We start from the raw sequence: 11054 nt of genomic DNA on the forward strand, positions 1-11054 counted from the left end.
TTTGTTTACCAAACAATATATTTCTATATAAGTAGCCATTTTCCTCTAGGCACGTAACTCCCTCAGCTACAGCTTCTAGCCCATAGAGTGGATTGTAAATATTGGACTTAACTACGCTGTTTACAATGGCCCGATAATCTCCAGGGGCTCATTGACTGTATCAAACGAAACAATAAACAAATGGCAATTTTTGAACCTTCCAAACAGTGAAATCATTTAATATGAAAGATAAAACCTTTTATATAAACATTTAGGCCCTAGTACAAAGGAAACCGGCTTGAATGAGAAACCAAAGTGTTTAAAATGATCATTGGGGAAGCAAACTTACGTGGTTGAGATTTGTGCAACTACATTATCGGATCTTTGCAGAACACGGACACGTACACCCCGGCGGAGTATAGTGGATAGTAGCCTACATACGGGTAGCCTCTTTGAAGGTAAGCAATTAGTAACAACCATCGTCCAAACCATAGCTATGTAGTTTTAACCGAGGAATAAGGCCAAGCCTAAACCATAGAGAAGGGACCCATGTCTAAACCAATGACTATAGGTCTACTCTACCCTAGTGTCTCGTAAGTTCAATGCGCTGAACTTATAGGTGAGCAGTACAAAACCTTTCATAAACTTCTCTCTGATAAAATTGTTAAGTAGCTATGATCGTCTTCGTCAAACGAAACTGCAAACAACGCATTAGGGCAGGGGAGGGGGCAAGGGGGACTCCATCTGGTTACGCCAATGGTGCAAGACATGGGGCGAAAATCAGATTTGATGCATCGTCGAATTTTGCAAGATTCATTCAGGCCTACCACTGAGCAGAATGCCCTGTGAAATTATGTTAGCCGAGATTGTAACCTAAAAAACGCATTACACTCACGTGAGTTATTTGCCGGATGAAGCTCCACTATTTGGAACAAATAAATGATCGTAAAAGGCAAAATTGATGAGGTATGAAATATCGAAATGGATGACCTATTAAACCAACCTGTCACGATATACACAGGTTTGCCTACGTGCAGAACCTATACTAAGCCACCCCCTTTTCAATATAGATAATGTTTGTGAGTGACGACTAAGGCTGTCTTAAACCAATGCATTACAAAACAACGCAAAGCAAAGATAATGGGAAGTGGATCCTTGAAGGCTTTGACCAAAATCAACAATCATCAAGGTGGACCTACCAAGGAGGAGCCATCAGCCGCACCCGGCCCTTGTAAGGTAAAGGCATTTCACAATAACGTTTAAACGAAAAAAAATTAGTGTGAAAAGAAAATTCTTTCAAATGTTCCATTGACCTTTTCAGTGAAACAAATAAGATGTTTATGTTTCTCTGAAGTAATACGCAGCCTGTCGATAATACAACTTCGTTATTGAGAAAACATCTAGCAATGTCGGTATTTCTAACACACTCATTGGTGGTGTGTGCAAATCTAACAATTAATTTCTGCTTCACTTTTTTTTCTGCAGGATCAGTTATTGGGAGGCAAAACGATTCACCGGAGAGGTAATAAATTATACGCACGATCTGTTTATTTCTTATAACTCTTTATAATCCTTACATTTTACTCCATATTAAACTAAAATATTTTCTTTGCCCCTCATGATAATAATATAGTAAAATTTCATATTTCTATATTTTTGCTTTCCAACTGCAGGTCCACTACCACCACGCATATCTGTGACTGTTCCTCCAGAAGTAGCCTTACTTGATGTAGTTCCGACCACGCCCATAGAGAACCCCACCCTATCTGGTTACATCTTCGTACCCCCTCCAGTTCCAGTGCTTGTGTTTCAGGGAGAGTGTGTGTACACTAGTTGCTACCTAACCGTTAGAGGAGAACGGTTGATATTTGAATGTGCACGTAGGAACCCAGACAAAACTCTTTGTAAGTGGTAGATTACTTACTCTTTCACCTATAGCTACGAATTGTTTTAAAAGTTGTGATTGTAATCACGAGAGAGTGTGCACAAAATCCCCGTTAGAATATAGACCTAGACTTGACTCAAGTCCCGTTCTCGTGCGGAGGTCCCTAAGCATGACCGCCGTGCGTAAAAATGAAGCTAATGCGGGTCAATCCCGCGTGCAGAATGGGGAGGGGAATGCAGAGCATCACAAAACAATAGTTTTCTGAGATTGGCACGGGATTGGGACTTGGTCCAAGTCTGGAATAGACCCGGATTCCGGGTTCCCTGGTAGGGGCCTGACCCATTTACGGATCAAGCTGACACCAAAAGTGATTACAAATGGGATGTTAACACGGATTTTGAGTGTCAGTTTGACAATGTCGGATGGGTCATACTGACCCAGAAATTGTGAGGTCCAGAGGGACCCGAATTTGGCTTAGGTAAGACCCGGAAGTTTTGAGAGTTTAATTTTTTTATGTTTTTTTAAAGATGTATTTGACATGTACCAGTATGCAAGTAAGTGTGCTGACGCAGGAACCACCGTTGCATTGGTTCATCGACACTCTGGTCAGTGTATCGCTGCATCGGCATCGGATGGAATCGCAGAACTCACGGTAAGATGGTGAAAGAAGGTTCAAAATACTGACCATCATCACAACATCACCATCATCACCATCACCCAAGACAGCCATCAGGGCCCAATTTCATAGAGCTGATTTTGATAACAACAAGTAGATAAACATAACAATATTATGCTCACCAGAATCAGGCTACAAGCTAAACAACCATTTCACCTGTACAATTTGTGATTGGTATCCATTTCAGCTAAGCAGAATATTCTTAAGAAATTTTGTTTTCTGCTTAAGCAGCTCTATCATATATGAAATTGGGCCCAGGTTAAAGATTGGCTCAAAGCAACAGCACTACATGACACCAACCTTCTCTCTAAATGCAAAAGAGTGAAAAAACACTCTTTGAAGAGCCATAATGAGGGACAACTCTTTTTCGAGTGGTCTTCCACTCTTTTAGATTGAAGTTTGCATCTTTTTGAGTGATTTTTCACTCTGTCCTGGAGTGAAACCCCTCTAAAAGAGTGAAATAACCACCACTTTTTTTTAAAGAGCCATATGAGGGACAACTCAAAATGTAAAGAGTGGTGTTTTTCACTCTTTTACATTTAGAGAGTTGACCGTCAAAAAGGACCCATTTGTGACGTATTGCCGATCAAGATACATGTAGTTCTCTCTAAATTCACTGCTATATTATGTTAAGCCTTGCTTATGTGGGATTTGTCTTTGATCTTTTTCGAGATCCACCCACAGATTAAGAATGCCTTTTAAGATTTGTCATGGCTGCATGCTTCCTAGTCTACCTGATGTTTATCACACAAACCCTCTATCATCATTGTACATAGGATCAAGCATTATAATACAAACCTTTTTTTACGGCAGAATTTCCCTTGTTGGATGTCTCAAGACAATGAGGAAATCGCCGCCAATCCGCGATTCTTCTTAAGAGTCAAAGTAAATCAGGATGCAGAGCATACATTATTCCAGTGTCACAGCGGACCAGGTAGGTACACAAACGTCGAGTATTTTTGTCACTTCTTCCATCATTTAAAGTTAATTTTTATTGAATATTGAATGTTGTGGTCAAGGGAGATCGAGGGGGCAAACTTAAGCCCATACCACTCGTCCAACTTAAGCCATCAGAGAAAAGTGCGGGCATTTCAAAGTTTATAGACAATACAGTCCAACATAATGCTTTAGAAACTACACCCTTTCAATAAAAATATATCTGTATTATTGAAAAAATTTAATTTGACTGAAAACCCATCTATGATCTAAAAATTAAAACCTGTCAATGTCTTCTCTTTATACCCTTTATCCTCTTTTTAGCAAAATACCTCGCAAGAGACGCCGATTCAAACAAAGCATATCTGTCGCCATGGTTACGGTATCCATCCTTCTTACAACTGAAAATAGTGACGTAAAACCGGTCTAAAGGTGAACGAAGGGAAAGAAATTTTCACGCAACCTCTAGCTGCAATCTATGTGCTTAAAAAGCATGATTAGTAGCCGTGCCGTTCGTTGACCTTTTATTTTGCACGCCACACGCACTGATGCCTGCAACGCTCGACCATTTTGAAAGTTCTGTGTAGCCAGACGCAGAGTCAGAGCCTAGTATCCCGGTCAGCCTGATCCGCAAATGGTTCAGGCCCCCTGCGACCCGGAAAGCTTTTAGAAGGAACACTTCTTACCAACAAACGGGGCCATTGACTACCAAAATGGCGTAAATAATATGCATGTGATGACGACGTCATGTAAACTGGAGTAATATGGATGATTGTCGAGTTGCACTAGAGGCCTACAACGCTTCCCTGATTAACCAAGATTGCCTTGCTCTGAAAACTCAACCAGCATCTTTACAGATACTTGTCTCTCTACGGACGTGCTATAGTTGCGTTTTATTTTAAATTGTGAGGATCCTTGAGTTTCTAGCTACAGATAAGTACATTACTGGATTGCATTGTGAGTTTTAATTTTTGCATTGATTTGTAGAGAATTTCCCTGAAAACTTTAAGTTGCTATTTTTTTCTAGTTTATATTGTTTGTATTAACAGTTCACGTTACAGCTTTGCCAGTAAAAATCATTTTACAAAAACCAGCAACAGCTTTTTCCGAAAGTGGTATTTTAATATAATGAAACAAATACTTCATCTGTATATCGTATCTAACTATATTATACGAAACACTGGCCTTAAGTCTAACATTTGATCTACCGTGTCATCTTTTAATAATACTGTCATACTTTTATAATGAGATTCATCGAGTCAGCCATAAAGTTAGTAATAAATTGTGTTAGGTGAACTCATATTCATCTCTTCGTGGTGAGAGTATATAACCAAAGGTTTTATAAAATAAACTGTGTTCAAAATAAGTTTATAAAATGCTGCTATATATACTCACTTCCATAGTACGTTCTTTGTTTTCTTTAATGGATAACACCAGACCCAGTTAGGGTTCCGTGTTACTCTGAAAAGGCATCCGAATCTAAGTCTTTTTTTTCTTTCTTTTTCTTTTTTTCAAATCGACCCACGAAATCATGAGAGATAGAGAGAACAGACTTTACTATAGGTCTTCATTTTGTCATAAAAAATATGGTAAATGTATATGAAATCTTTTGCTATTTACTCGTTATAAATTTCCTCAAAAATAAAACTACAAAGTGCTAATGATAATATCCGTGTTTATAACGTGCCCTTTTTCCAAAGGATACTAAGCACCAAGTATTTTACTGAAAGGTGAGTGGAATGAAGTTTTTGAATTATGAGACCTAATCCTTTATAGCACCGTGTAATGGTTGACAAGGTTTCTGCACTCAGATAATATGGCGCAATATGCTGCCAATCCAGCCAGGAACACCGGGGCGAACCCCTTCTCGTTTCGATCAGTGCACTGTGTTCGTTTACTTGCAATACACAATACACGGAACCAACGGTTTTACGTCCCACCCGAAGGACGAAGCCATGGGGTTAATTAGTGTCTTTCTTAATGACACAAGTGTCACGACTGGGGCTCGAACCCACATTCTGCAGATCAGAACAAATGAAGGTTAACTTTCATGATCCGCAATAATAATCGAGCTTTTCAAACAGAGTATAAAAAGGATCTGATTACCCATAATATCATTTATTTGTTTTTGTTTCATAACTAACTTTGCTATACAAGCACTCTCCACATGAACTACCATTTCTGATTGTTTCACAGTCTTACTATGGTATAGTAGGCATATAAACTGGATATTTTTTACTGTCCATCAAACTTTTTGTTCTACCTCTCATTTGCCCTCCTACCTCTCATCGCCCTCAAGTATGAGTCTGGTGCCTGTTGCTGTAGCTGCAGATAAGTCACGAAACAAAGCACCCTAAGGCCTTGGTAGAAAAAAAATAATCGTTGAAAATCAGAGAAGTTTTATCAGAGAATGGTTCTATCTACATTAATTGATACAGTTTGATAGTTGTCCCATCCACCACAACCAGTCTCCCGTCGCGTGTAAACTCCACATCTCTTGGTGTCTGCAGGCCCCTGGCTACGCATCCCAAGTGCCTCCCGTCAGCTCCAAACTCGTGAACGGTTCCTTTGTTAAAGACATCGGCCTTGTAGAAGGGAATGAAGATGGAACCATCGGGACCAAAGCAGGGTCCCCACGGGGCAACAAGGTTGGACGGATCGACGCTTTTAGACTCGATAGAGACAAGAGTCTCACCAGTTGAAATGTCCAGGACATCCACACGTTTAGATGCCGCACTTGAAACAAGAATCTTGCCCTTGTTGTCAACAGCAAGACTCAATGGGGCATGGGCTACTTTTATCTGCCTGACGACCAAGCCATTCACCAAGACGTATATGACTTTCTTTGCCAAATCACCGACGAAGACAATGTTATTTTCATCAACAGTTAAAGCCCATGGGTTGGTGGCTGGCGTCAGGATGGAGTTCAGATAGCTACCTTTATCATCGTATACGTTGATGTTGTTGGTCTTGCCGAGTATCAGACATCTACCGTCGGAGTAAAAAGCTACATCCCTGTCTCCACGCTCGGGATTCCCGGCCGACTTGCCGGACATCGTAAGGACATGTTTGCCCTCCCCGTTGAAGATACACGTGCGGTTGTTCCTTTGCTCCGCGATCGCAATATCACCACTTGGACTGATAGCCACACCTCTTGCGCAGTTGAACTGACCAACCTCTGGTCCGAATTTGCCGAACTGGAGCTGCAGCTGCCATTCTTCTTCCTCCACCACGTCACCCAGGTGAATATTGTACGCAGGCGTCTTCTCCGCGATGAATTTTAAGAAGCTTAACTCGTCCGTCACCTGTGCGCTTGGAAGAGGGTTTCTGTCCATGAGCCTCAAGGCAAGCTTTATCTTTTGACGAAGTTCGCTCACAGTCTCATCATCTTTGGTATCTATATCTTCCATTTCCTCTGGAGCAACATCAATCTTCTGAAGTACATCCTTGAATGATGCCGTTTGCATCGTCATGAAATGCCGTCTCATCTTACAGACGTATTGTATGACCTCGATGAGCCCTTGTTGTTTTCCACGGACCTCAGCGATGATTGACTCTGTTGTTGAATTCACCCCGTCCCTGGCCCGGGCAGCCGCTGCAGCAATGTCCTCCTCTCTCATACCGATGACGTCAATGGTTTGCTCGTACCTTATTCGCTGAGATACCAACTTTTCGAACAGGCGCTTTATATCCAATCTGGGCTCAGTATTTGAGACGTCTTCTAGTTTTGGAACGGCGATCTTGGATGGTGAACACAGTGCCTCGGTAGCTTCTTGGGCAACCTCTACCATCTGTGGGTTCATAGAAGACATAGCATCCACCATGCTACGTGCAAGAAGGTTAGCTTTGAGGTCGCCTACACCACCGGATGGAATGTCCGTGGTTCCCATGCACATGGGACACTTTATTTTCTGTTGATATAGGAACAAAACAACCGAAATGATGGCAACATGACAACAGACAGACGTTTAAAAAAAAGTGGATAATATATACTTGGCCCTATTACAGTGATCAACGTTCAGTAGGCCTACTTGAATGGGAGTGAGTTCGCTGTGGCCTTGATCCACGGATTTGTACTACAGGGAAGGGGTAACAAAAAAGAATCAACAAACAAATTGGTATGGGTATGTGAACATTTAGTTGCCTTCTAGAGCGCGATCACTTATACAACAAAATTGGAGACATGATCAGCAGGGTATGAGTCCGCTATCTAATCAAGTCAAACAGAGCCTGCCTCTGAATGTGACCCTGACCCAACCGAACTGCAATTGTGCATAGACCCGAGGTCACCAATAATCACTTGTTCAGCAATCGGGATCTTTTGTTTAAAAACATATTATTTCTAGGTTTGTTGTATTGTTTAACATAGTTTGTCTTCCATTAAAGAGACTTCAAATCAAAGTATATTTGTTGGTCACAGATGGTCACAGATAGCCACATTTCCACTAGGCTATTCAAAAGTAGTATACAAACACACTGAATCATGTTATTGTACATGTATGTTTGGTTCTTGCTGTCCCTATCTTTAAAGGCAATATATACCTTGTTTGAGTGTTTTAAGATAATCGTTTTTTTTTACCTTGTCTTCAGTGTCCACCAAGCGATCGATGCACAGTTTGCAGAATGTGTGAGAGCAGTCCAGAATCTTAGGATCTCGAAGAGATTCCAAACACACTCCGCACTCCAACTCCCGGGCTAGAGGTTCGAAACTAGAGGCTGCCATTGTGCCGTTCGCGATGTGGTAGGGTTAAAGGCGAAGTTGCTGTTTGAGGGCATTTACTGTCGAACTTTATGAGGCCTAAACGGAAAAGGTATGGTCGCACAGACTTTGAACTACAGGGTCACACGGTTGTTTATCAGAGTGCAGAAACTGGATTTATGTTTACCGAATGACTGAAGTAGGATTAAAAGTCAGTTGTTTCACTATATCTACCAATAGTGGACTGCACATGGAAATGAATCATCCCGAGACTTCCAAACCGCAGACTTCACAAAACAAATCAAGTCTCCCCGTTACTTTCCTTTTTTTTTTAGTTGGGAGAGGTTCTTTTGAGGGTAATATTTAGTACTTTTAATATTACTGATGGGTGCACCATAGGAAAAGGGAGGGGTCGTCACAAAAGGGGAGACATTGTGAGCATTAATGTCAACACATATTTCACAACTACATAAAAAGTTAACAAAGCCAAGCAAGTTTTCTCGGTTCGGATATTAACAATAAATCAAAACTGAAACAGAATTTTAAATATCTTTTAAAAAAAAGTTTAATGTTTTACAAAATTGTACGGATATTAATGATATGTCAATGGATCTTGAAAGGTCACATCAATGTAATGCATGGTAATAACTACTTGGTCCTTAACAACGGTGGCATTGGTTTTCAAGCTATTGATAAAAAATATTGCTAGCGTGGACTAATGCTGACCTGTGCCAAATTGTGTTAGTTTGAGTTTATCTAATTCATTTGATGCAGAATTACATCTTAACTGGTCAAAACCTCCTTCAATAACTTGTTACCCACTTGGGCCATTTATCAAATTCCAGGTCAAGTTTGACGCGGATTCTCCCGTCCTGAGGAGTAGAATGGTTTAAAATGTCATTTTGAACTCTTATTCTGGGTCATGTTAACCCTTTGTGAGTCATTTCGACACTGATTCCAGGTCACACTGACCCAGAAATGAGTCAGACCCCAAGAGACCTGAATCCGGGTCAATATGTTTTTAGATTTTAAGTACATTGCCAAACTATTGTAGGCCAAATTGTTTTCAATTACACTTATAACTGAAACAGGTACATGTATATTTATTATCATGTCCAATCCAATGAATATAGTTACTGTTATCAGATTTGTTTTGTATACATGTACATGTACACCCTACACATACATGTGTACATTTACTTGTTTAGTCAAAGGGATTGTGGAAGACTTCAGTCACCTAAACCACTTGATTATCAAAAGACATGATTTTTATAACTAACCTTTGAACATCTCAATAAAAAGCAGGTCATACGGAAAAGCAAATAGGGTTGGTCATGAATGTGGTATGATGAGAGTTGACAAAAACAATGAAACACTTGTGAATGGTTAAATGAGGCCACCAAACTTCCTACTAATAATGTCATTGTAAGCTTAATGATTTAACACACCGTTAAACATTAATTCCCATTGTTGTGTGGTTGCATTGAAGGAGGTCACATTCAGTTTTGTGATGAACTTTCTGTGTCTGTGGAATCATTGGTTATAATATAACTTGTAAAGCAAAATCTCAAACAGAAAACATTCAAGTACAAGTCGCATGTGCAAATATTTGGTTGAAGTAGCACTTTTGAAAAAGACCATATATGCACACTGAACAAAAAGTTAGACTTGATAAATAATTTCAAAATAATCAAAATAAGATAATCACAACAACAAAATTATCAAAATGTACATGCACAAATCGAACACAGTAAAAGAACTCACATGATAAATAAAATATTTTGAAATATTATATACAACAGTATTTTCTTTGTACAGATTATGTATTTACATGTCTTAGTTAAGTACTCCAAACACATGATAGACTAGTATGTCGTAAAAAAAATTTCGGTTAGTACTTTTCTTGACACAAACCAAACCTTTTTACAATATAAATTTGATGCCATGATCATCGTTATCTTTTAAAAGTTCTATGAAATAGGGAAAAAAGTACAAAAAACATTCTCCTAAATCACCAAATATTTCTGATTTAGAGTTATAAAAATTGTGCCAAATATGTTTATAAAAAATGTACATTTCAGATGTTTGATCAAAAATTTACAGTAGAAGGAAATAATCGCAAGGCAATGTCTTGGAATGAAGTTATCATCTTTCTGCAAAATAATAAAACCCTGTCGGCAGAAGAAAATATTGCTTTGACGGCTCATTTGTCTATACTTTTTAACTTGTTTTATTTCTATAGTAAGCTTTGAATAGTTTCAGCGCCTTGAGTACCTTGTTTGGTAGATACGTGCGCTATATAAGACTTCGATATTATTGTTATTATTATTATACAGGAATGTATTCCACAAGGCAATGTAGTGACTTCTCTAGGATGTTCCTCCATAGTAAATGCCTGGTTCATACTTCCTGCAAATGCGAAGCCAATTTGACATCACACGGCTGTGTTAGCAGCGAAGGGTTGGCAGGAAGTTAACACAGTTCAACTGTTGCCAATCACTCTGCAAATTTGTGACGTAAAAGTATGAACCGGGCTTTATGAACAACATCACAGAGTACAATGTATATCAGTCCCCTGCAGTAGATGTAGTCGAGGTAGAAGTCAATAAATGAACTCGGAATCTCATTCTACTAAACTAGGGTCAGACTATTTTGACCTCTACCTTCAATATGGTTACACTGATTTGTATGCGATTGAAAAAACAAAACAAAAAACAAGATGGCGACACCATGATCAATGTATAATTGCTGCATGCTAATGAAATGGGATCAATTAATTTATAGAGAAATCACAACAGGAATACATGTTCATGTAATAATGCACATACCAATAAATGGTTTGTCCAAAATGGACATTTACAATTTAATCAGCAGTGAAA

The 11054-nt window shown here is 39.4% G+C and overlaps 2 protein-coding genes across 3 annotated transcripts; one reads left to right on the top strand and one right to left on the bottom strand.

The window, feature by feature from the left end:
- The first annotated feature begins 144 nt into the window (after window positions 1–144).
- Window positions 145–11054, top strand: LOC139945791 (uncharacterized). Of its 2 annotated transcripts, none has more exons than XM_071943230.1 (7): window positions 145–437; window positions 1050–1215; window positions 1465–1501; window positions 1653–1883; window positions 2392–2516; window positions 3354–3474; window positions 8067–11054. In XM_071943230.1, the coding sequence occupies exons 2-7, from the start codon at window positions 1120–1122 to the stop codon at window positions 8105–8107; spliced, it is 651 nt and encodes a 216-aa protein (XP_071799331.1). In that variant the 5' UTR covers window positions 145–437; window positions 1050–1119; the 3' UTR covers window positions 8108–11054. The 2 variants fall into 2 exon arrangements, with proteins under 2 accessions (XP_071799331.1, XP_071799323.1); XM_071943222.1 differs by lacking the exon at window positions 8067–11054 and adding an exon at window positions 3801–3895.
- On the bottom strand, window positions 4427–8199 carry LOC139945784 (uncharacterized). Its single transcript, XM_071943209.1, has 2 exons — window positions 8056–8199; window positions 4427–7387 (listed from the first exon to the last, which is right to left on the bottom strand). Exons 1-2 carry the CDS (start codon window positions 8197–8199, stop codon window positions 5897–5899), a joined length of 1635 nt encoding a protein of 544 aa, XP_071799310.1. The 3' UTR covers window positions 4427–5896.

Source organism: Asterias amurensis, chromosome 1 (genome assembly GCF_032118995.1).
Source record: "Asterias amurensis chromosome 1, ASM3211899v1".
NCBI lineage: Eukaryota > Metazoa > Echinodermata > Asteroidea > Forcipulatida > Asteriidae > Asterias > Asterias amurensis.

What these genes read in the sequence shown, in the direction of transcription:
- LOC139945791 (XM_071943222.1), top strand. Translation starts at nt 1,120, where the DNA reads ATGGGAAGTGGATCCTTGAAGGCTTTGACCAAAATCAACAATCATCAA. An exon ending in CCGCACCCGGCCCTTGTAAG is followed by an intron (nt 1,216 to 1,464) that starts GTAAAGGCATTT and finishes TTTTTTCTGCAG; the next exon opens with GATCAGTTATTGGGAGGCAA. An exon ending in GAACCCAGACAAAACTCTTT is followed by an intron (nt 1,884 to 2,391) that starts GTAAGTGGTAGA and finishes GTTTTTTTAAAG; the next exon opens with ATGTATTTGACATGTACCAG.
- LOC139945784 (XM_071943209.1), bottom strand. Translation starts at nt 8,199, where the DNA reads ATGGCAGCCTCTAGTTTCGAACCTCTAGCCCGGGAGTTGGAGTGCGGA. An exon ending in TGGTGGACACTGAAGACAAG is followed by an intron (nt 7,388 to 8,055) that starts GTAAAAAAAAAC and finishes CTATATCAACAG; the next exon opens with AAAATAAAGTGTCCCATGTG.